General features: G+C 40.7%; 1 protein-coding gene and 1 long non-coding RNA gene across 16 annotated transcripts in view; one reads left to right on the top strand and one right to left on the bottom strand.

Moving 5' to 3' along the window:
- Window positions 1-1372: 1372 nt before the first annotated feature.
- On the bottom strand, window positions 1373-17725 carry LOC110505172 (cullin-4B). Of its 7 annotated transcripts, none has more exons than XM_036970484.1 (22): window positions 17625-17725; window positions 16308-16727; window positions 15852-15967; window positions 15239-15342; window positions 14426-14495; window positions 14213-14286; window positions 13927-14089; window positions 13403-13492; window positions 12789-12871; window positions 12499-12566; window positions 12183-12301; window positions 11574-11766; window positions 11192-11296; window positions 10920-11030; window positions 10490-10575; window positions 10155-10253; window positions 9362-9475; window positions 8580-8747; window positions 7771-7876; window positions 5842-6014; window positions 4985-5137; window positions 1373-2659 (listed from the first exon to the last, which is right to left on the bottom strand). In XM_036970484.1, exons 1-22 carry the CDS (start codon window positions 17653-17655, stop codon window positions 2564-2566), a joined length of 2742 nt encoding a protein of 913 aa, XP_036826379.1. In that variant the 5' UTR covers window positions 17656-17725; the 3' UTR covers window positions 1373-2563. The 7 variants fall into 7 exon arrangements, with proteins under 7 accessions (XP_036826379.1, XP_036826382.1, XP_036826380.1 ...); XM_036970487.1 differs by lacking the exon at window positions 17625-17725 and adding an exon at window positions 17146-17276; XM_036970485.1 differs by lacking the exon at window positions 17625-17725 and adding an exon at window positions 17120-17260.
- The window catches only part of LOC110505174, a 25714-nt gene continuing 19509 nt past the window's right edge, over window positions 17199-23403 (top strand). For 3 of the 9 annotated variants that reach the window (XR_002470703.2, XR_005041254.1, XR_005041255.1), the window contains exons 1-4: window positions 18155-18262; window positions 18671-18823; window positions 20033-20130; window positions 21858-21987. This is a non-coding gene — a long non-coding RNA (uncharacterized LOC110505174). The other 6 variants (XR_005041253.1, XR_005041250.1, XR_005041252.1 and 3 more) reach the window with 6 other exon arrangements.

Below are 23403 nucleotides of genomic sequence, written 5' to 3'. Positions count from 1 at the left end.
TCTACAATGTAGAAAATAGTAAAAATAAAGAAAAACCCTTGAATGAGTAGGTGTTTCCAAACTTTTGACAGGTACTGATTATCAACTCATCAAGAAAAGAATCATACCTTTTTCAGGACCCTGTCTTTCAAAGATAATTCGTAAAAATCCAAATAACTTCACAGATCTTCATTGTTCATTCTTCATTTAAACACTGTTTCCCATGCTTGTTCAAATGAACCATAAACAATTAATGAACATGCACCTGTCGAACGGTTGTTAAGACACTAACAGCTTACAGACGGTAGGCAATTAAGGTCACAGTTATGAAAACTTAGGACACTAAAGAGGCCTTTCTACTGACTCTGAAAAACACCAAAAGAAAGACGTCCAGGGTCCCTGCTCATCTGTGTGTATGTGCCTTAGGCATGAGGACTGCAGATGTGGCAATAAACTGCAATGTCCGTACTGTGAGAAGCCTAAGACAGCGCTACAGGGAGACAGGACGGACAGCTGATCATCTTCACAGTGGAAGACCATGTGTAACAACACCTGCACAGGATCGGTACATCCGAACATCACACCTGCGGGACAGGTACAGGATCTCAACAACAACTGCCCGAGTTACACCAGGAATGTACAATCCCCCCCATCAGTGCTCAGACTGTCCGCAATAGGCTGAGAGAGGCTGGACTGAGGGCTTGTAGGCCTGTTGTAAGTCAGGTCCTCACCAGACATCACCGGCAACAACATCGCCTATGAAGAAGACTTCATATGTGTTTTTCGTTGAGTGTGTAGAGTATACTCCAACTTGGGCGAAGCTTGCTCCTCCCAGGAGCGCTCTGCAGTGTTTTGTTGTCTGTTAAGCTTTTTTCTTACAGGTCGACAGCATGCTACGAATAAGGGTGAACGGGCTGGGCCAACCTGTTTACAGTGCGAGGCTTAGTTGTCTCGTCTGTGTCTGTCTGCCGATTAGCCTCCCGGCTAATTGCGTTACCTGTTGCTTGTCAGCTTCAGCTGGACACTAGTCTTGTACTTTTTATAAAAAATATTGCTAGCTGGTAACCCATTATAATATATTGCATGCAAAACTCTCTCTCACTCTTGGGGAAATATATAAATAAGCCTTTGAGGTTAGTGAAAGAAAGGGGGGGGAACATTTGTTGTACCTCTGATAATAGGAGTGTTAAAATTCTGATAATCTTCTATGGTATTTAAACAAGACAAATCTGTCCCGATGAGAAATCATAATTATTGATTCTTCAAGACATTTCATCCTCTCATTATTAGGATGTCAACTTTGCCTTGCATTAAGAGAAACTGCAAGAATGTCTAGGAAAATTAATAGAGGGGGGGGGGGGGGGGGGGGGGACATAGAAACACTGACAATTACTTTAATCTGAAGCAAGAAAACAATTTATTCAGACACATGGCAAAGTCCAGTCAAGCATGATTTCTCAAACAACAAAGTATATTTATCTGTTGAGATTTCAAACAACTCCATTAATGCCCAAACGCAAGGCCTGCCATAAGCCCTACAGAGAGGACTTACAAAGAATAGAATGCTTGTAAATTGAGATATTATACTTGGAAACATGAGGGGTAACAGGGACTGATGTCGCTGTGCTTTTAGTAGTAGATCATCTCTAGGAGTTAAGAACAAGACCTAAAGGCGAGGTGACTGTCGAAGTTTGTTTGCACTTAAAATGTCAATGCATTTGTAAAGTCTTGTATATACAAAAAGTAAACATTGAAACAATCAGGGCAAAAGTGAAACGGAAAACTAAATGCATACAACTTGTAAAAGTTAGTGTTTGGTTAGCAGCATTTACAACCCCTATAAGAAAAGTGCTCAATTTTTGGCACGTACTGTCAATTCCTCATAATATCGCCTAGCTACTTAATCGTCTCATTGATTGCTGTTGATGAACAGGAGTAGTTTGAGACTAATAGCTATGGAGAATCGTATGACTTGGCTGCAGGTGCCCACATCTGACACTCAAATCCACCACAGAAAAAGAAAATCCCAATGTGAATGTTTATCCATGGGTCTCACATGCAACATTGAGACAAGCTTCAGTTTATTTGTTTCGCTCTCTTCCAAGTGTAGTATGGTAAGAGTAATGATATGCATTAGAACATTTGCGCATGGGATAGTACAGAGTGAATTAAAAGTAAAAAGTAGTGACTTAAAAAAACAAGGCGCAGAACACCGATGGACAAAGATCTACGTTTGAAAAGAAACTTATTTTCCCCCTCTGTAAAAAAAAAAAAAAAAAAAAACACTGAACAACATTGGTTGGTCTGCTTTTCTTCTTGTCCAAGGTAGCTAAGTCCAATTCTCACTGAGCAGCACTGAGAAAAGAATGGACGATATTCTTGTTTTAATGGGCATGCAGTCCACAGGAAAACAGGCCCGACAAAGTCCCACAGAGCAGTATCCATTCAGTTGTCGGTCGCTGGGTTGAAGAGGGTAACGCTGACGTCCAAGGTACCGAGTGCTCAGACAAGACTTCAGCCTGACTAGACCACCTGCTTCCCCCCCCCACCCCCCCTCCTCCTCCTCCTCTTCATCCCTCGCTCTTTAAGCCACATAGTTGTATTGGTTGGGGTTCTCCTTGTCGCGCTCCATGTAATCTCTGTCAATGAGAGACTCTATTCTCTTCTTTAGGTCAGCAGGCTGTTGAGAAGATGAGTGTTAGCAAACAGAAAAACATGAAACCTCAAAGTAACAGTCCACTATGAAGTGCTTGTACAGTTTCCATGCATCTTAATACAACGGATGGGTCTAATCCTGGATGCTGATTGATTAAAACAGTCTTCCAGCTGATGTCTATTCCACAAGTTACCGCCGGCTAAGTCTATGATGTTGAAATGCCTATTCAGCAATCCACTGTCTCATCAGCCCAGCTAGGTAATTTATAAACTTGATCTCCACTGTAAGAAGCATCTAGACATCATCTCCCATTTCTTTTGGACTTCAACAGCAGAGATTTGAATAAACCTTGCCGTCTCTCCGATATTTGCAACATTGTTTCAATATTGAAATTTGATCTCCAGCTGTTCCATAGTAATGAACACGTCGGGAGTAGGAATGAGACAGACAGGCAGGCAACTCTTCTCAGCCAGTCGAAATCATGAATTAGCATGATTATGACAAAGAAATTTCAATATAAAACTGGTCAAAACACAAAAACAGCAACTATATGCTATTATCCTGGCAACGGAACATTTACAACGAACAACTGGGTCGCATCCACAGATATAGAACTCAAGGCTTCACGACTATGGCAACCTAATCGATACAATGAACAAACTGCTGGCTTGAGTAGCAACCCTAGATTTGCATTGGGACTATATGTCGTGGAAGGATGAAACAGTATGAATAAATTCATCAAAATAACATTGATATATTTTCATTATTTCAATATGTTGGTAACCCATTTAATAAAAGTGATAAAGCCCTCGAAGCCGGTGTTTGGAGGATATATTGGCACGGTTTGCGCTCCGAGACGAAACACCCGTGCCAATATATCCTCCAAACAATTACATAACCCTTTACTCAGATTTTCACTGAAGCACCCTTGGCAGTGATTACGGCCTTGAGTCTTCTTGGGTATGACGCTACAAGCTTGGCACACCTGTATTTGGGGAGTTCTCTCATTCTTCTCTGCTAATCCTCTTGCTCTGTCAGGTAGGATGGGTAGTGTCGCTGCAGAGCTCTGGCTGGGCCAATCAAGGACTCATCCCGAAGCCACTCATGCATTGTCTTGACTGTGTGCTTAGGGTCATTGTCCTGTTGGAAGGTGAACCTGTGCCCCAGTCTGAGGTCTTGAGCAGGTTATCATCAAGGATCTCTGTACTTTGCTCCGTTCATCTTTCCCTCAATCCTGACTAGTCTCCAAGTCCCTGCCGCTGAAAAACATTCACACAGTATGATGCTGCCACCACCATACTGCACCGTAGGGATGGTGCCAGGTTTCCTCCTGACGTGACGCTTGGCATTCAGGCCAGAGTGTTCAATCTTGTTTTCTTCAGACCATAGAATCTTGTTTCTCATGGTCAGAGTCCTTTAGGTGCATTTTGGCAAACTCCAAGCAGGCTGTCATGTGCCTTTTACTGAGGAGTGGCTTCCATCTGGCCATTCTACCATAAAGGCTTAATGGGTGGAGTTCTGCAGAAATGGTTGTCCTTCTGGAAGGCTCTCCCATCTTCACAGAAGACTCTGGAGCTATGTCAGAGTGACCATTGGGTTCTTGGTCACCACCCTGACTAAGGCCCTTCTCCTCCGATTGCTTAGTTAGGCTGGGCAGCCAGCTTTAGGAAGAGTGTTGGTGGTTCAAATCTTCTTCCATTTAAGAATGATGGAGGCCACCGCATTCTTGGAGACCTTCAATGCTGCAGATTTTTTTTGCTACCCATACCCAGATCTGTGCCTCGACACAATCCTGTCTCGGAGCTCTATGGACAATTCCTTAGACCTTGGGGCTTGGTTTTTGCTCTGACAACTGTTGCACATTAGAGAGACAGGTGTGTGCCTTTCCAAATCATGTCCAATCAATTGAATTAATCACAGGTGGACCAATCAAGTTGTAGAAACATCTCAAGGATGATCAATGGAAACAGGATGCACCCAAGCTTAATTTAAAGTCTCATAGCAAAGGGTCTGAATACTTATGTAAATAAGATGTTATTTATTATACATTTGCAAAAAAATAAAATACGTTTTTACACTTTGTCATTGTGGTGTATTGTGTGTAGATTGATGAATTGTTTTTATTTAATCAATTTTAGAATAAGGCTGTAACCTAACAAAATGTGGAAAAAGCCAAAGGGTCTGAATACTTTCCGAACACACTGTATGTTGGACAGTCAGTTTGGGCCATCAAGAGAAATAAAATACCACATTAGCAACAAAGTGTTTGGGAACCTCACCCGGGTGAATAGTTATCTTCCTGCACACAAGGTCGTGTGTTTCAAACATGTTTGTTCCCCGTTTACTCACCTTTACGGGGAACTTGAGTTGGTTGTACACTTCCGACACCAAGAGATTATGGCTCAGAGTTTTCCTCATCTTCATGATCCGGACGATGGCGGCGTCGATCTGATACTGCCGGTCCTGGTAGACTCGTTCCGTGGTGCTGGCTTGCTCTTCCACCTACCAAGGACAATTCACCAAATTAATAAGTGGCTAATGTTCACTTTTCCCTAGTTTTCCCCCCCTGATTTATAGACGTTAAAAATAAACCAGTACCAGGTTTCCATCCAACCTTCTTATGCGAGTAAAATGTTGGATAAAATGTTGTTGTTTTTTTTAAATCACGACATGGGCCCCCCCCGAAACATAACCCGCATGGCCGCCCTACTTCTTATCACACTGCTCACTTAACGCGGAAGTCAGCCACACCAATGTGGAGGAAACACAGCTTGACTGACGGCCAAAGTTATTTTTACGTGCACTACGTCATCACGCACAGACTTACCCACAACGACTCAATTTGATGGTAACACATCTCTGGTGGGAAAATGTTATTTATGTGGATATTAGAATATTTGCATGAAAACCTGTTGCCAATTGAAAGGAAACCTAACTATTGGAGGAGACTGATGAAGTGGAAACATATATATGACAGACTTGGTATTTGAACACCTGCCTCTAGGGGGCATTGGCTAGCTCTGTACCAGCAGCGCTACAACAAGACTAGACTGGCACTCATATTCCTATTTGAAATGCACCAAAACTGGAACAGGCATGGGCTACCTGAACCTGTCCAACCAAAAAAAAACTGCAGTCCAATAAAAACCTTTAAAAAAAACAATTATCCTAACGAACACAACCCTGCTGTGAGTGAGCGAATTTACCGTTTCTTTCATCTGGATCTGGTTGATCTTGATCCTGAAGAGTTTGTGTTTGAAGTCATCGTTGCAGGAGAACTTGTCTCCGTCCTCCACATCTTTGCTCTTGGGGACTTTGTGGATGACCCGTGCCTTGCCACACGCCAACGACTGCAGGGTCCGTCGCAGCTCGCCATCCTCTGCACATACACACAGTGCCTTCAGAAAGTATTCATACCGTTGACTTATTCCACATTTGGATGTGTTACAGCCCAAATTCAAAATGGATTACAATACCCCATAATGATAATGTGAAAATGTGTTTAGATATTTTAGCATATTTACTGAAAATGAAATACAGAAATCTCATTTACATAAGTATTCACTCTTCTGAGTCAATACTTTGTAGAAGCACCTTTGGCAGCAATTACAGCTGTTAGTCTTTCTGGATTGTGCAATATTTGCACAATTCTTCAAGCTCTGTCAAATTGGTTGTTGATCATCTTCAGGTCTTGCCATAGATTTTAAAGTAGATTTAAGTCAAAATAATAACTTGGCGAGCTCAGGAACACTTACTTTCTTCTTGGTAAGCAACTCCAGTGTAGATTTGGCCTTGTGTTTTAGGTTATTGTTCTGCTGAAAGGTAAATGAATCTCCCAATGTCTAGTGGAAAGCAGACAACCAGGTTTTCCGCTAGGATTTTGCCTGTGCTTAGCTCCAATCCATTTCCTTTTTATCCTAAAAACTCCCCAGCCCTTAACGATTACAAGCATACCCATAACATGATGCAGCCACCACTATGCTTGAAAATATGAAGAGTGATATTCAGTAATGTGTTGTATTGGATTTGCACCAAACATAAGACTGTATTCAGGACAAAAAGTTATTTGCTTTGCCAATTTTTTGTTAGCAGTATTACTTTCGTGCCCTGTTACAAACAGGGTGCGTGTTTTGTGATTTGTATTCTGTACAGGCTTCCTTCTTTTCACTGTATGTTTTAGGGTAGCATTGTGGAATAACTACAATGTTGATCCATCCTCAGTTTTACTACTATGACAGCCATTAAACTACAAATGTTTTAAAGTCACCATTGGCCTCATGGTGAAATCTCTGAGCAGTTTCCTTCTTCTCTGGCAACTAAGTTAGGAAAGACACCTGTATCTTTGTAGTGAGCGGGTGTATAGACACACCCTCCAAAGTGTAACGTATAACTTCACCATACTCAAAAAGATAATTAAAATGTCTGCTTTTTTAAAATACATTTTTACCCATCTACCAATAGGTGCCCTTCTTTGTGAGGCATTGGAAAACCCTTGTATTAGGGGTTGAATCGGTGTTTGAAATTCACTGCTCAACTGAGTGATCTTACAGATAATTGTAAGTGTGGGCTACAGAGATCAGGTTGTCATTCAAAAATCATGTTAAACACTTATTTCACACAGACAGACCATGCAACTTATGTGACTTGTTAAGCACATTTTTACTCCTGAACATATTTAGGCTTGCCATAACAAAGAGGTTGAATACTTATTGACGCTAGACATTTCAGCTTTTCATTTTTAATTAATTTGTAAGAATTTCAAAAAATAATTCAATTTTGACATTATGGGGTATTGTGTGTAGGCCTGCAACAGAAAATCTAAATTTAATCAATTTTAAATTCAGGCTGTAACAAAAATGTATTTTTTTTCAAGGGGTGTGAATACTTTCTATTGGCACTGTACATACGCACGCACATCCCACTTTAGGTCAACACAAACTCAATCCAAAAGGACTAGGCAAAAGATTGTGGTTCTCACATCAAAACAAAAGATGATATCGATCGTTTCTACTGTTTAAGCAAAATCTCTGAAAATAAATGTATCAACTTCAAGATGGCTGCTCTATTTGATCCATTATGATTTGTGTGATGACTGACACATTCAGCAGAACGTGCTACATTGTGATCATACAAACCTATTCCTGTAGCTAGCTTGATCTCCTCCAAGGTGAATTCCTCTCCTTCGTTGAACATGAGCAGCACTAGCGTCTGAAACAGGGAAACCTGAAGCTCTTTTTTGCCCTATTTGAAAAAAAAACAGGGATACTTAAAGTTTAAAAAATTAAATTCTGCCTAAATATATTACACTGAACAAAAACAAAGGCAACATGTAGAGTGCTGGTCCCATGTTTCATGAGCTGAAATAAAATGTTCTTATTTCGCTAACATCTTGTGCAAATTTGTTTACATCCATTAGTGAGCATTTCTCCTTTGCCAAGATTATCCATCCAGCTGACAGTTGTGGCATATCAAGAAGCTGATTAAACTGCATGCTCATTACATAGGTGCACCTTGTGCTGAGGGCAATAAAAGTCCACTAAAATGTGCAGTTGTGTCACACAATGCCACAGATGTGAGATGAGGGAGCAGGCAATTGGCATGCTGACTGCAGGAATGTCCACCGGAACTGTTTGCAGATAACCTAATGTTCTTTTCTCTACCATAAGCTGTCTCCAATGTCGTTTTAGAGAATTTGGCAGTACGTCCAACCATTTGCAATGTGTAACCACGCCTGCCCAGGACCTCCACATCCAGCTTTTTACCTGCGGGATTGTCTGAGACCAGCCACCTGGACAGCTGATGAAACCATGTGTTTGCACAACCGAATAATTTCTACACAAACTGTCAGAAACAGTCTCAGGGAAGCTCAGCTCGTTGTCCTCACCAGGGTCTTGACCTGACTGCAGTTCGGCATCGTAACGGACTTCAGTGGGCAAATGCTCACCTTTGATGGCCAGTGGCACGTTGGAGAAGTGTGCTCTTCACAGATGAATCCCGGTTTCAACGGTACTAGGCAGATGGAGGATAACGTGTATGGCGTTAGGTTGGCGAGTGGTTTGCTGAACGTTGTGAACCATGGCGGCCTTGTGGTTATGGTATGGGCAGGCATAAGCTACGGACAACAAACACAATTACATTTTATCGATGGCAATTTGAATGCACAGAAATACCATGACAAGATCCTGAGGCCCATTGTCATGCCATTCATCCGCTGACATCACTTCATGTTTCAGCATGATAATGCACCACGGCCCCATGTCGCAAGGATCTGTACACAATTCCTGGAGGCTGAAAATGTCCCAGTTCTTCCATGGCCTGCATACTCACCAGACATGTTACCGATTGAGCATGTTTGGGATGCTCTGGATCAACGTGTATGACAGCGTATTCCAGTTCCCGCCAATATCCAGCAACTTCGCACAGCCATTGAAGAGGAGTGGGACAATATTCCATAGGCCACAACCAGCCTGATCAACTCTATGCGGAAGAGATGTGTCGCGCTTCATGAGGCAAATAGTGGTCACACAAGATACTGACCGGTTTTCTGATCCACGCCCTTACCTTTTTCTTAAGGTCTCTGTGACCAACAGATGCATATTTGTATTCACAGTCACATTTCCTTATATGAACTGTAACTCAGTAAAATCTTTGAAGTTGTTGTATGTTGGATGTATAGTTTTGTTCAGTGTAAATGAGTTAAACATCATTCAAAAGATGGGTAGCTACCTCTTTAAATTCAGCTTTTAAAACACAATGGCCTAACGTCGACTGCCACTGTAGCTTCCTGCCGCTGTGCTTGCCCAGGTAAAACGTCTTGAAAATCTCCTGCAGTCGCACCATCTGGACAAGAGGGGCAAAAGTGTTAAACAGTAAACACTGAGGACAGGTCTATAAAAAAAAATATGACCTAGATAATAATTGTGGTTATTATTAGGCTTTGCTGTACCATTGTTTCGGAGTGCCCTAGAGGGGGGGAAAAAAGCGAGCACAGATTTTTTTTATTTTCTTCCTATCGTGGATTGACGGGCCTTATTTTACATTCATAAACCATGTGGTGGTGGGGGGGGGGGGGGGGGGGGGGGTTTGTTTACACCTCATTCAGTCACGTTGCCTCATTAGCTAGACTTGGTAAATTTACCAGCATATCCAAACTTTTGGGGGCACAGAAAGAAAGAGAAAAGGGACAGCTTTTTCAGATGTCATCGCTCACAAAATTGATGTTCTTAAAGAAACAGTGTACCATTCTCCATACAATGCATGTCAATAGGTAGTGATTTTACACAATATAGAAACCTAATATTCCACAAATGACTTTGTAATTTCAATGATAATTTTTTTTTCCATTTTTGCTTTTTATAATAAACCAATTCCCAATATAGTGTACTACTTTTGAGTCCTATGGGCCCTGGTCAAAAGTACAGCACCATAAAGGGAACAGGGTGACATCTGGGATAACAACCAAATGTATTACATATAAGGTCATAAAACAAAAGAGCCCGAAGGGTTCGATATTTGTAACCTCTGCGGGCAGATGGACCTCCATTGGGATGTAGGTGGGCCAGTATCCCATGGTGAGGATGTTCACCGTCAGCTCAATGTTACCAGGGATATTTTGACACTGCATGTAATAGAGAAAAAAAAGGCAGAAAAAAAAATACATAAGCTAATATTTCAAAGTTATTTTGATATCCAAATACTGCCACAACGACAAGCTCCCCCCCCCCCCCCCCCCCCCCCCCCCCCCCCCCCCCCCCTTACATATAGCTGACTGCGTAATGTATTTGATATTGTTGCCCTAAAAACTGAGAAATCACTACTGAAGGTCTTCCCTATTCCAGAAGCATGTGTACGTACCTGTTTGAACTGCACCATGATGTCCTTGGAAAGCTCCATGTCCTTGAACATGCCTTCCAGCTTGCTGGTGAATGCTGCTCCACATTCTAAAGAAAGGACAAAGATTACGAGCTACTGGTCTCATTCAGTATCACATGCCTCATAGTTGTTTGGTAAGAGTTGTATTCGTGTCGTTTATAGTAGTAGCTAATGGCAGTGGTGTGATCTGATGTAGACAGCGGTGGATGATTGTATGGGGCAGACCTTGGCTCAATACTATTAGAAATATTTATATTATTTTGAGCGTTTGATTGAGCCTGCCTCGAGTGTCAGATGGATAGGGATGGTGTTGCAATTATGGGACTATTCCATTGGATCAGTCAATCAAGCACAGCCATTTGATAGAAAATGTATATTATTTGAACCCGGGTCTGATGGGGAACACACTGACCATGTTTCAGTTTCGACAGCATGGACTTCTCGGCATCCACGGAGGCACTCTTTCCCACCAGCAACCTCTTGGCCAGATCTTTCTTGTAGAAGGCCTCAAAAACATCTTTGCCTATTCAAGAATCCAAAAGGGAAATATAAAGTTCAAGTACTAAGATAGACTTCTAAAGAGACCTGTCAAAGAGGAGAGAGTTAAAAGGACCTGGAAGTAGATGGTTGGCTGAATATTTGGGACTAGTATTACCATAACTGAATTTGTTGGGACGACATTACCATAAATGAATCGGAAGATGATCATGATCTTGTCCAACATCTTCTCCAGCTCCTCGTCCGTCGCCTCCTTGTTACCCGCCCTAAGCTTTGAATCCACGTGTTTTGCTACAAAATATAACCATCTGTATTGTTTAATTTAAATTTTTTTGTAGTTCAAATCTGGAAAATAAGTTTTGCTTAATAGTTTTATAAGGTAGCTTGCAACTGACACGAGCATAACACACAAACATTATGAATGAAGACATGTTGAAAAAGGGGAGCTCTGTTGCTGTCATTTTATGTAGTAGTGTCAATTTCTCCCATAGTGATAGCATTAGATCTAGTTTCCTTCCTTCATGGAACCAGGATTACATTCATAAGATGATCATCATGCAATACCAACCTATGAGCTCAGCAGGTTTGTTTGGTCTCTTGTTGATGAAGGTCTCAAAAGCCTCCTTCATGGCATTGACAAACTTCTCGTTCTTTATGAAGCAGATGTCGATGATGTGGTCCACCTTGTCCTTGAAGTCCAGGAGCTCCTGTACCATGGTCTTGTCCTTCTCAGGGTTAATGACGATCGTACTTCCAAAGGCCTGTGAGAGGTTCGTAGAGGTGTCAAGGGCGATTTTTTATTTTATTTTTTAAACTAGGCAGGTCAGTTAAGAACAAATTCTTATATACAATGACTGCCTACACCGGCCAAACCCGGACGACGCTGGGCCAATTGTGAGCTGCCCTATGGGACTCCCAATCATGGCCGGTTGTGACACAGCCTGGAATCGAACTAGGGTGTCTGTAGTGACGCATCAATCACTGAGTTGCAGTGCCTTACACCGCTGCACCACCCAGGAGCCCCACTATACTGTACAAATGAATGATCCAATTTTTCTACTGTTTTGTACTTGGAAGGAAGTGTCCCCACACCTCCAAAATGTTAATTAGTAAGAGGAAATGACTGAGTCGGTGATGGAATTGCTGACCTAAAGACCATTGATCTTTTCAAGCATACCTTGATGTACTCGATCCAATGCTGTAGGAGAACCAGCACGCCCCCTCTCACACGACTGAAAAGCTGATAGAGAAGACACAAGTCCTGGATTCTGTTCTCATCTAGCAGGTGATTCAAGCCTGGAGATGGAAAAAAAGCAATTTAGTTCATGGTACTAAACAATAACAGTCCATCTTTGATTTAAATATATATATATATATATATATGATGTCCTCATGTGATGACAATAACATTGCTATTTTTACACGGTTAAACTGTCACGATTGTTGGCAAATATATGTCCCAGTGTGTCAAGTCGGTAGTTTCTGATATATACCTTTCTGCAGAGTTGAAGTGAGATGTTCACCCAGTAGTTGTTTCTCCACAGTGGCAATGAGAGGTTTTCTGAAGAAAATAAAAAGAGGGAGGAAATGAGTCAATCGCTCTCTTTTCATCCTTTATATGTACACCGGTAGATCCTGTTGAGACCGGTGCCAAGGCAGCAGCAAATCAAACATTCATTGAGTCAAATGTAGAACTTAAATGAGGACCACAATACTCATGGGCTTTTGGAAGGCTAACCCCTTGTATTCTAAAAGCAATCCAATCAAGTAAAATAATACTCACTGTGTGCTCTGGTCTAGATATGTGATGACTCTGTCCGCTTCCTCCTCTAAGCGTTTGTTGACGTGATGGAGATACTCTGGGACCTGAAGAGACATTAGTCATTTGGCATACGAAGCCAAACAGCAGCCTATCCTTACAGGGTGAAACAAACATCTAGTATATGTAAAATTATCCCGCATATCACATCAATCCAAAATAACAAAGTAGTTCAAATATTATTTTTTTTACCAGCAGTAACTACAGTAACTAAGTTGACACAAGACTCAAAATGCAAACAGACCTGGTCTCAGATCGATTTGTGCTGTATAGCCAAACATTACATTCGAGTAAAACAAAATAAAAGTTTCGATTTGCAGAAGCTATCGCAGGTGGAGTGAAATGCCTATGTTTCTAGCGCCAACAGTGCAGTAACATAATTGTAATGTGAAGATCATAGAAGTTGGCAAGAGAGCAATAACAGATCTTACCAACTCCTATGATCATTGTCCAAGTTCGGCAGTAGTGTCATTTTTGGCTACACAGTACAAACAGATATGGGACCAGACTATCGAAAAGCTGCCTCTAGTCAGACTCCGACAGTTAGCGGTGTTGCGCTTCCCGGAGGGATAAATCACCTCTCTCTCCTGCATCAGTCGCTGTCCCTCAGCAGCATACAGCCGATTAGTCTCCTCCAGAAAGCGCTGCTCAAAGGAGTCCTGATAAATCTGTCAGGAGCGGGGAGAACATTGGGTGTCATTAAAGCTATTTCTCAAGTGGCGGAGCTGAGATCACATCAACTCGAATCCAGACGCAGGTGCTGCTGATTGCAAATAACAACGGACAAACACCCCTTGCTTTGTCAGACTTGGATTTATTTCACTGTTTTTAACTAGGCAAGTCAATTAAGAACAAATTCATAGACACAGCAGTGTTTTGTATTACTGTATGGGAGTATTGAATGTGGAGTAGTACAATGAATTGGAGCCAACAAAGAACCAATTGCATGGTCCAGGATAAACCACCATTCCAATCCTTTCAGATCTACACAAGTGCTTAGTGGGTAGAGGGGCAACGGGGTGATTCTGGACCAGGCCAATAGAACAAGATATCCACTGAGTACACTTTTCCCCATGCCCTGTGTGAAGGGGCAGAGCCATACCTGCAGGTCAGAGAGCATGCTCAGTAGGCTCCGGAGCAGGCTGCGGTCGATGGTCTCGCCGCTGCGCTCCCTCTCGATGAGCAGCAGGATGCCGTAGATGGTCTTGCTCTGGACTTTCATGTCGCTGATTATGTAAAACCTAAACAACTCTAGGCCCATGTCCCTGAAGAGAACAGGGGTTATATAAATAATAAACCATAACCAAAGACTATTGACATAATATGGCTAGAGATGACATGATCAATGTTTACTACACAGAATGTTTATTTGAGGAAGAGCAACTCACCAGATTGATGGGAGCATTGAGTTTTGTAAAACATAGGTGCGGTCCAAGAACAAAAATATACTTCTAATCATGATCTGTAAAAAAATATTTTACAAAAAAAGAAACATTTTCAGAAAAGAAATCATGTATAATCTCAATCATATTCATTGTAAATTCATTGAATAACACCTATCAAATGATATCCTGTCGAAGACAAGAGTCATAAAGACATACCATTTGTCTGCAGTGATCTTGCCAACAGTTGTCTATTTTCTTCAGGAAGAGGGTACTGTCCAGTACATCCGTGAGCATAGAGTCAAGGATGTAGCAGGTACATATGCATAACAACAAAGCTGCAGCAGTGTCATCTCAGCACATATGATTAAAAAGACATGCATTCAAGGGCCTCCTGAGTGGCACAGCAGTCTAAGGCACTGCATTGCAGTGCTTGAGGAGTCTCTACAGAGCCGGGTTCGATCCCAGGCGGTGTCACAACCGGCCGTGATCAGGAGTCCCATAGAGCAGCGCACAATTGGCACAACGTTGTCCAGGTTAGGCCGGCATTGTAAATATGAATGTTCTTAACTGACTTGCCAAGTTAAATAAAAAGGTTAAAAAAAAAAGGCTGACTTCGGTTGTCAGTTGAACAGCGTTTCCTCCAACACACTGGTGCAGCTGGCTTCCTGGGTAAAGCAGACAGGTGTTAAGAAGCACAGTTAGGAGGGTCATGTTTCGGAGGGCGCGTGACTTGACCTTCAACTCCTGAGCTTGTTGGGGAGTTGCAGCGAAGAGACAAGATCGAAATTGGGGAGAAAATACCAACCAAAATTAATGTATATAAAAAAAGTAAAACTACAACAACAACAAAAATGCATTCAATATCAAACTTTATAAGTACATGACTTGAGTTCCTGTAGTTCAAATACAAAATAATTTGACTTAGCCTCCATTGAGTGATCAAGGACTGAACAACATCTAAACATATATTGAAGTGTATTAAACATGTTATCTTTTTAGGACCACCTGTTTCCACACAGAAAAGGATATTCTCTGAATTTATCGATTTGTGCCTTGATGTGGTCTTCACAAACCACCCGTAGCTGTTTGTAGAGCCTGGCAGAGATCTTATGGGAGCAGAGGTTCTCGACAGCCTAAACAACAGAAAGATAAGCACTATCAAGTTTATTGCATTTTAGGGCTAAAACATTGATTATCTATGCATGTCATACCCTACAGAAGACTACACTCACGTCATATAATCTAAAAAGCCCATAACCAAACACAGCTATTAAATAGTGCAGACATATCACGTGAATTATTGTCAAGCTCTTTCACAAGATACTGGCCTAAAGACATGGTGAAAAAAAAGAGATTGTTTGTTCGGACTGTGTTTGGCTTACCGACTGCTAAATCACAGGGCTTGAATAAGAAGCCAAGGTCATGAAACTCACAAGGGAGGATGAAGACTTCCCATATGTGGCCAATCATAATAATAACCACAACCACAGGGTCGTATTCATCAGGCACAAAGCATAAAATATTTAGCAACGGAAAACAGGCAATTATTTTTTTCAGTCTGTTTTCTTCCATTTGGTGCTGAACGAACATGACCTAGGACTGTTCTGAAAGGAAATGAGGCAGGTGCAGAATTTTCTGGTACCTGGTAGAGTTCCTCAAGATTGTACTTGATTGAAGTGCTGTTTTGAATGGCCTCGACCGCCTCCTTTAGTTTTTGCCAGGTCTCGTGTGTGTAGTTCTCAGGCAATTTGGGCTTTTCTGTGAAGAAAATGTGCGGGAAACCGTGTGAGAACGGTCATTTTCTGTTGTGTCCTTTCAACTGTACTACAGTTAATTTAAAACATAATTAGTTTAAGACAACATATCTAACTATAACAATATTCAGACAAATGAGCTGCATCATGTCAGGCATTTGAATAGTGTATCATTGTGGATTTTTACTGACTCACATATTCACTTCAAACTTGCATAGCTAGATTAGCCAGACTAAAGCAGATAAATTGTGCTAATTACTTTGCCTAAAATTTAGTAGAAACTTTCACTAGAAGGGACTAATGTGAATACTGCACGCACCACTTGAATGTTTTGAATATACTACCTTTAAAGTTCTTGATGACTAGTTTCTTTGCAGCTCCAGGTTTGCTGCTGGAGAAGGTAGTGGAGCCTGCAGTTTTCGTCAGCCCGTTTGCATGATGCCCAACAACCCCAGCCAAAAAAACTGTTTTGGTCTTGTTTGAAGAACACGATGCAGATGACGACTCCTCGGCCATTTTCACATCCAGTCCTATGAAGTCTACGGAATCTTCGAACCTCAACTTCTTCTGGATTTGTTGCGAAGTGGAGGACGAAGAGGAATTGTGGGTTTTAGGAGATGACGATATTGAATCAATGTCTTCCCTCTCAGAACGGTTTATTTTCCTCTTCTTCGAATTCGTGATACTACTGCTGTCGTTATTTACATCTGAAGCTGCTGGTCTAGCCTCTTGGGTTGGCGGTGGGGGATTAGGGGAAGGTAAACCTGTTGGAAACATGAAAAAATATATAATATAGCCAGTCTACTAATCATAAACCTCCAGGTGTGCCGTGGGTGAACGAGTCGTGTTTCCAAGCTTTATCTTGCTATATTCCAAAATATGAATCCGGTCTTTTAAACAAGTAGCTAAGAAACATACAATAAATTGCAAACTACAGCCACACTAAAATCCTCTCTTTTCTTGTTATGGTTGCTGCTAGCAGAATAAAGATGGTTGATTACTGCTTCCTCTTGCCTTGGCCTCTCTCGAATATCCACGTTGTGGAGCTGTACTTAGTTTTATCAGCAACAAATAAAGTATGTTATTTCTGGGCGAAATATGTAATGCGGTAAATGGAAATAAAATCACAACTGAAAAGTTCAGTATCAAAACGTACCTTCTACAAGCGATTCCATGACCTACCGGAAGTACTTTACCCAACGTTCCTGCTGCAAAAGTGCCTCTGCTAGTTAGCAAGCGTTCTTTAGCTGCTCACTGTCATTTTTCGCGAGATGGCGCTAGAGACGGTGTAAATTCATCACGGTGTAGTAGAATCTCTCAAAACACCGATTTATTTATGTCATGGTCTGATAATTTTTTTATGCACCCAGCTATGTTTTACTGTCTAACGTTCAGGATATATTTTCAACGTATTGAAAGGAAGAGGGGACGGAAGGACACATCGTACATATTATGGATCTTCGTTTCGGGGATTATAGCTAGAAGGGATTCAGCTTTTGTCAAATTAACGACAGAAGTTGACATGTTTAGCATTTTAGCTAAACCTAACTATTTCCTTAAACTGTTACGTTCATTCTCCTAACCCGCTTCGAAACAAATCTAACGAATTTAACAAAAACTGAATTAAAGATTTGTATAACTAAATCAAGATAGACCACCACCTGTCGTTTCTAATCGGAACAAATGAGTCATAGTGGGCAGAACAAGCAAGGAGGTGAGCTGGGCCAAGCACGAGCTAGCGATAAACTATAAACCCGTTCTAGCATACATCGGCACATTTCCGTTAGGGAACGCCTACTATGTGAATTGCGCGTGTGCAATAACTCGATTCGCCTTTGCGCTCCTTCGAAACAAAGCGATTGTGTTTTACAACTTTGGCGAAGGTTAAGTCTACTCTGTTCATAACCGATTCTAGTTTTGGGAACAGAAAACTGTACTGAGATTAAATGTTTCATCGATGAGAAATTTTGCAGAATGTCGACCAAAATCCATCTTCTCCCACGGGGCTTTCTCTCACTAACATATTTCCTCTCACTGTGGAAACGCAAAGGGGATTCTTCACATGTATTCATCTGGTGAAATATCTGTTCCGTCTCTGGCTGGATCTCTTCAAGCCATGACCCGGTTGGGGTTCGGCGAATGTATGTCGCAAGTGACATCACTTGCGGCCAATAAACTGCGAAACTGGCGTGGAAGGACTATTTAATTGATAGATGAATTGCATCTTATTGGATTTTTGTTTGTCAAACACCAAACGACATTATAGATTAAAGACCTGTCTAGGTAGAGAAGAAACACAGTGAGCGCTACCATGTTTAAAAGCTAGCATCGTTACCATGGGGACTGGCCCCAATCGCAACCTCAGATGGCTAGCTAGATAGTTAAGCAGCTAAATCAAATCAAATTGCATTGGTCATTAGTTCCGTGTGTGCACATCAACACCCACAAATTGAGCACTATACTCAAATGTAATGTTGACAGTTTGTGGTTTACGTTACAGCTGGCTATGTGGTAGAGCTAAACAAATAACATTACCAAGTTTAGGCTTGCCAACTAACAACATGACCAGGTAGCTAGCTCCTTGGCTAGTTAGCTAACTATTCAATGTTGTTAGTCTTCCACGTAGACCTGAACTAAACTCTTGATTAGCTTTCAATTGAGTGAAGAGTCACGCTAACATGAATGTGTTCCCATTTTCTCATTTCAGATTTGATGAGAAGGAAAATGTTTCCAACTGTATTCAGTTAAAGACCTCGGTAATCAAAGGCATCAAAAAACAGCTATTGGACCAGTTTCCAGACATTGAGTCAAGGCTCAACCATATCATGCCAAAAAAGGACCCTGTCAAAATAGTGAGATGGTAAGTCAAGAAGATAACATTTTCTCCCCTTCTCAATTCAATTAGCTTTATTGGCATGACGTAACAATGTACATATTGCCAAAGCTTACTTTGGATATTTACTACATGAAAATAACAAGAATCAAAATTGACAACAGTAACAACAATAACCAAGGGTCACACTGTCCCTCAACTTGTGGCAGGCAGCAATGTAGTGCGCTGCCAACCCACAGCTCTCTGCGTCCTCCCCCAACAGGACGGGTAGCCAACTCTCATCAGAGAGGTCTTTGAAACCTTGAAAAAGGGTTTCAAATTTGGGGAAATGACACTAATTGTTTAATATTTTTCACATTTTGTCAGGAAATGCAGCTCTGTCTCAGGTTCTGCTGTTGTATAGTGGCTGCACAGCCTTTCCTCTACAGGGAGCCAGGTTTTCCTGTGTCTACCCTTCTCAAGGTTGTGCTTACTGAGCCTGTACTTTGACGGTTTTCTAAGGTTTTGATCAGTAACCATGGTCAAATAGTTAGCCACGATGTACTGTCGATTTAGGGCCAGATAGAAAAACCTTCAAAGTACAGTGCTATCTGGCCCTAAATCGACAGTACATCGTGGCTAACTATTTGACCATGGTTACTGATCAAAACCTTAGCACTGTACTTTGAAGGTTTTTCTAAGGTTTTGATCAGTAACCATGGTCAAATAGTTAGCCACAATGTACTGTCGATTTAGGACCAGATAGCACTGTACTTTGCTTAGCACTGCATTTTCTTAGCACTGTGTTTTCTCCGTGGCTGTGTTTGAGAGCGTCAAATCCATTACACTTGCTGTACATGGTTTTAAGTTGCAGTTGCAGCCGATAACACTTTTCTAGTTTCTTTTTTCCATTATACACAGGTGTTTGGAAATGCTGGTTAGCTAATTAGAAAAAGGTGGTCGCCTTTCTCTTCCATATGTGGAAATATGGCCATCTGGGATCAGTTTGAAAAAGGTGTATAGTAATATAACTGTTTTTAATTGTTTACATTTTATTTAGAGATGATATGAAAATAAAGTTCCGAAGGTTTACAAAACCATATTGCAAGTAATAACGTTTAGACAGCGTCGGGGCTGTTGTACACATTGGCCGTGCCGCATTGCATGCTTCGGCTGAGAACCCAAGAGGTCACCCTTGGGTGAACGAGAGCAACTGTTTGACATGTTATGTTTTGTGTTCCATCATCCAACCCACAGCCATGAACACATTGAAATCTTGACAGTGAATGGAGAATTGCTCTTCTTCAGACAAAGAGAAGGATCGTTCTACCCAACTTTCTGACTGCTGCATAAGTGTAAGACCTCAGCTCTTTTTGATGTGCAGGTACTGTCTGTGATTTGAATTCAATCACTTTTTGACAGCACCCCTTTTGATTTGAACAAAACTTACCATACATATTTGTCCATAGTAGAAGTGATCAGGAAGTGACTTTATGCCAAAATGTTAACTTGAATGGGAAAATCTGTTTTAAAGTATACTGTCAATCCTCCATAGGGAACCTATTGATCATAGAAATATAGATAACAGAATAAACATGTTAGCAGTTGATGTTACTCTTCAATAACACAGACCCCAAAGCAAATCAAGGGGAGAAAAATAGGTTTATTCAAAGAGGACAAATCATAGATGTTATGCGAGAGGCAGATGCTCATTCTCCCCTGTCCTCAGTGATTCTTCCACAGAACAAATAGACAGGATGTAATTTTAAATCCTCCAAACCTAGCCTGCGGTTGACCAATTAGAATTACTTGCAGTAAAATTGGGCCAACAGCCAGATTACAAATATCCTGTTTCAGATTCGATGTATAGACCATTTGAACCAATGAAAACTTCACGCACGTAGCTATGAGTCCAGGACTGACATTCCTACACACATTCTAAACAGATGAACAACTATTTCCATTGATCATTTATTCCCTATTGACCTCTAGTCCTCTGCGTTGTGTATTATCTTAAAATATTCTGACAGACATGAACATTAAGTTGATATTTGACGGTGGGTAGACCCGCGGCCCTCTGTGGTAGTAATTAAAGTTAAAATTTCAAATCAATTGACATTTCAAAGGGGTACCAGCTAAATTGCAGTGGTCTGAAGGGATAAGTCCGTTCAATTAATTATATTTCTGTTTATGTTGTTATATTTGGAAACACATTTTCCTTGACTCTAACCCCATTCACTGCACTGAACGGATGTGGGTGGGCAATGTCTACATAAGGGTACATAATAAAAAACTCTGACGAAGGCCTTGGGGCTGATACGTAAAGTGTAATACTAGCAAGAGCAGCGTGCAGGATCCTATTTTATCTCATATTATTGTAATGACACCCACCCTGTATTCAACTGCATGTTGTGTCTCAACCGAGGGCAGACCCAAAACAAACCTCAAATGATGTTAGGGTAGGGTCTAAGCTAAAATAAATGTAATCATATAAATGGACATTTTCCTTTAACATGAATGATCTAAAAAAATAAATAAAAAAAGTTAACCCCTTACATTTTATATATATATATATATATATATATATATATATATACAAAAAAAATTAAGGGGTTAACTTTTTTTATATATATATATATATATATATATATACAAAAAAAATTAAGGGGTTAACTTTTTTTTGGGGGGGGGGATCATTCATGTTAAAGGAAAATGTCAATTTCTATGATTACATTTATTTTTTAAGGATATTATGAAATAGTTAGACAACCTTGTTTTGTAAGCGTTTAAATGTTATCAATTGTTTATTTTCCAGTGATGAAGACATGAATGCCTCATGGTATGGTGGGGTATGCAAAATGGGTCAACTTTGAGTACCTTTATCTCCTGAATGTTTTGGCATTCAGGTCTAAAAGTCACTTTCTGACCACTTCTTCCATGGCCAAACATGTTCGGAAAGTTTTGAGTAAATCAAAAAGGGAGGCTGTCAAAAAGTGAATGAATTCAAATGGATTTACCCTATGTGCTTTGTGTACTTGTACTGTTTGGTAAGTTACTCTTTTTTTCTGTTCGTATTTTACAGACCCCTTTATTCTTCCACACCAACAAGTAAAGGGGCCATCAAGTTTGTCCTAAGTGGAGCCAATATCATGTGCCCTGGATTGACATCCCCAGGTGCCAAACTCTACCCTTCTGCCTCAGAAACAGTAGTTGTATCCTTCCTTTGACCGATATGCTGATCATGTACGGTGCCTTGAGAAAGTATACATACACCTTGACTTATTCCACATTTTGTGTTACAGCCTGAATTCAAAATTGATTAAATGCTTTTTCTCACCCATCTACACACAATATCCCATTACGAAAGTTAAAACCTGTTTAGACATTTTTGCAAATGTATTGATAATGAAATGGAGAAATATCACATAAGTATTCATACCCCTGAGTCAATGTCAGAATCACCCTTGGCAGTGATTACACCAGGATTGTTCAATATTTGCACATTATTTTTAAACTTATTCAAGCTTTGTCAAGTTGATGTTGATCATTGCAAGACACCCATTTAAGTCTTGCCATAGATTTAAGTAGATTTAAGTTGAAATTGTCACTCGGGAACGTTCAATTTGATCTTGGTAAGCAACTCGTGTATATTTGGCCTTGCGTTTTAGGTTATTGTCCTGCTGAAAGGTGAATTTTGTCACCCAGTGTCTGTTGGAAAGCAGACTGAACCAGATTTTTCTCTGATTTTTTTCTGAGCTTAGCTATATTCCATTTATTTGTATCCAAAATAAATCCCTTGTCCTTGCCCATGACAAGCATACTCATAACATGATGCAGCCACCACCATGCTTGAAAATATGAGGAGTGATACTCAGTGATGTGTTGGATTTGCCCCAAACATAATGCTTTGTATTCAGGACAAAAGTACATTTCTTTGAATTGTATTTTTGAAGTTTTATTTCAGTGACTTATTGCAAACAGGATGTATGTTTTGGAATATTTTTTATTCTGTACAGGCATTCCTTTCACTCTGTCATTTAGGTTATTTACTCCACAATACAATGTTGTTGATCCATCCTCCGTTTTCTTCTATCACAGCCATTAAACTCCACAACTGTTTTAAAGTCACCATTGAGCTCATGGTGAAATCCCTACTCCAGAAACTGAGTTAGGAAGGACACCTGTTTTTTTTGTAGTGACTGGGTGTATTTATACACCATCCAAAGTGTAATTAATAACTTCACCATGTTCAAAGGCATATTCAATGTTTATTTTTTACACATCTCACAATAGGTGCCCTTCTCTGGTCTTTGTGATTGAATCTGTGTTTGAAATCCACTGCTCGACTTGAGGGACCTTACAATTATCTGTATGCGTGGGGTGCAGAGATGAGGTAGTCATTCAAAAAGTCATATTGCACACAGTGAGCCCCATGCAACTTATGTGACTCGTTAGGCACATTTTCACTCCTGAACTTATTTTGGGCTTGCCATAATGAAGGGGTCGAATACTTATTGACTCAAGACATTTCAGTTGAAGATAAAAAATAAAAACAGAATTCCACTTTGGGGGTATTGTGTAGGCCAGTGACACAAAATATCAATTGAATACATTTTAAATACAGGCTG

The sequence above is a fragment of the Oncorhynchus mykiss genome, chromosome 31, assembly GCF_013265735.2.
Source record: "Oncorhynchus mykiss isolate Arlee chromosome 31, USDA_OmykA_1.1, whole genome shotgun sequence".
In the NCBI taxonomy this organism is placed as follows: domain Eukaryota; kingdom Metazoa; phylum Chordata; class Actinopteri; order Salmoniformes; family Salmonidae; genus Oncorhynchus; species Oncorhynchus mykiss.
The sequence above is the reverse complement of the archived record's forward strand: the minus strand, read 5'-3'. Positions and strand labels throughout refer to the sequence as shown.

Bases quoted from the DNA above. Each gene is read 5' to 3' on its own strand.
- LOC110505172 (XM_036970484.1), bottom strand. From the start codon at position 17,655: ATGACTCATTTGTTCCGATTAGAAACGACAG. The intron at 14,287-14,425 runs GTATGTCTTTAT...ATTTTTTTACAG, and splicing joins AAGATCACTGCAGACAAATG to ATCATGATTAGAAGTATATT. The intron at 12,302-12,498 runs GTATATATCAGA...TTCCATCTCCAG, and splicing joins CACTTCAACTCTGCAGAAAG to GCTTGAATCACCTGCTAGAT.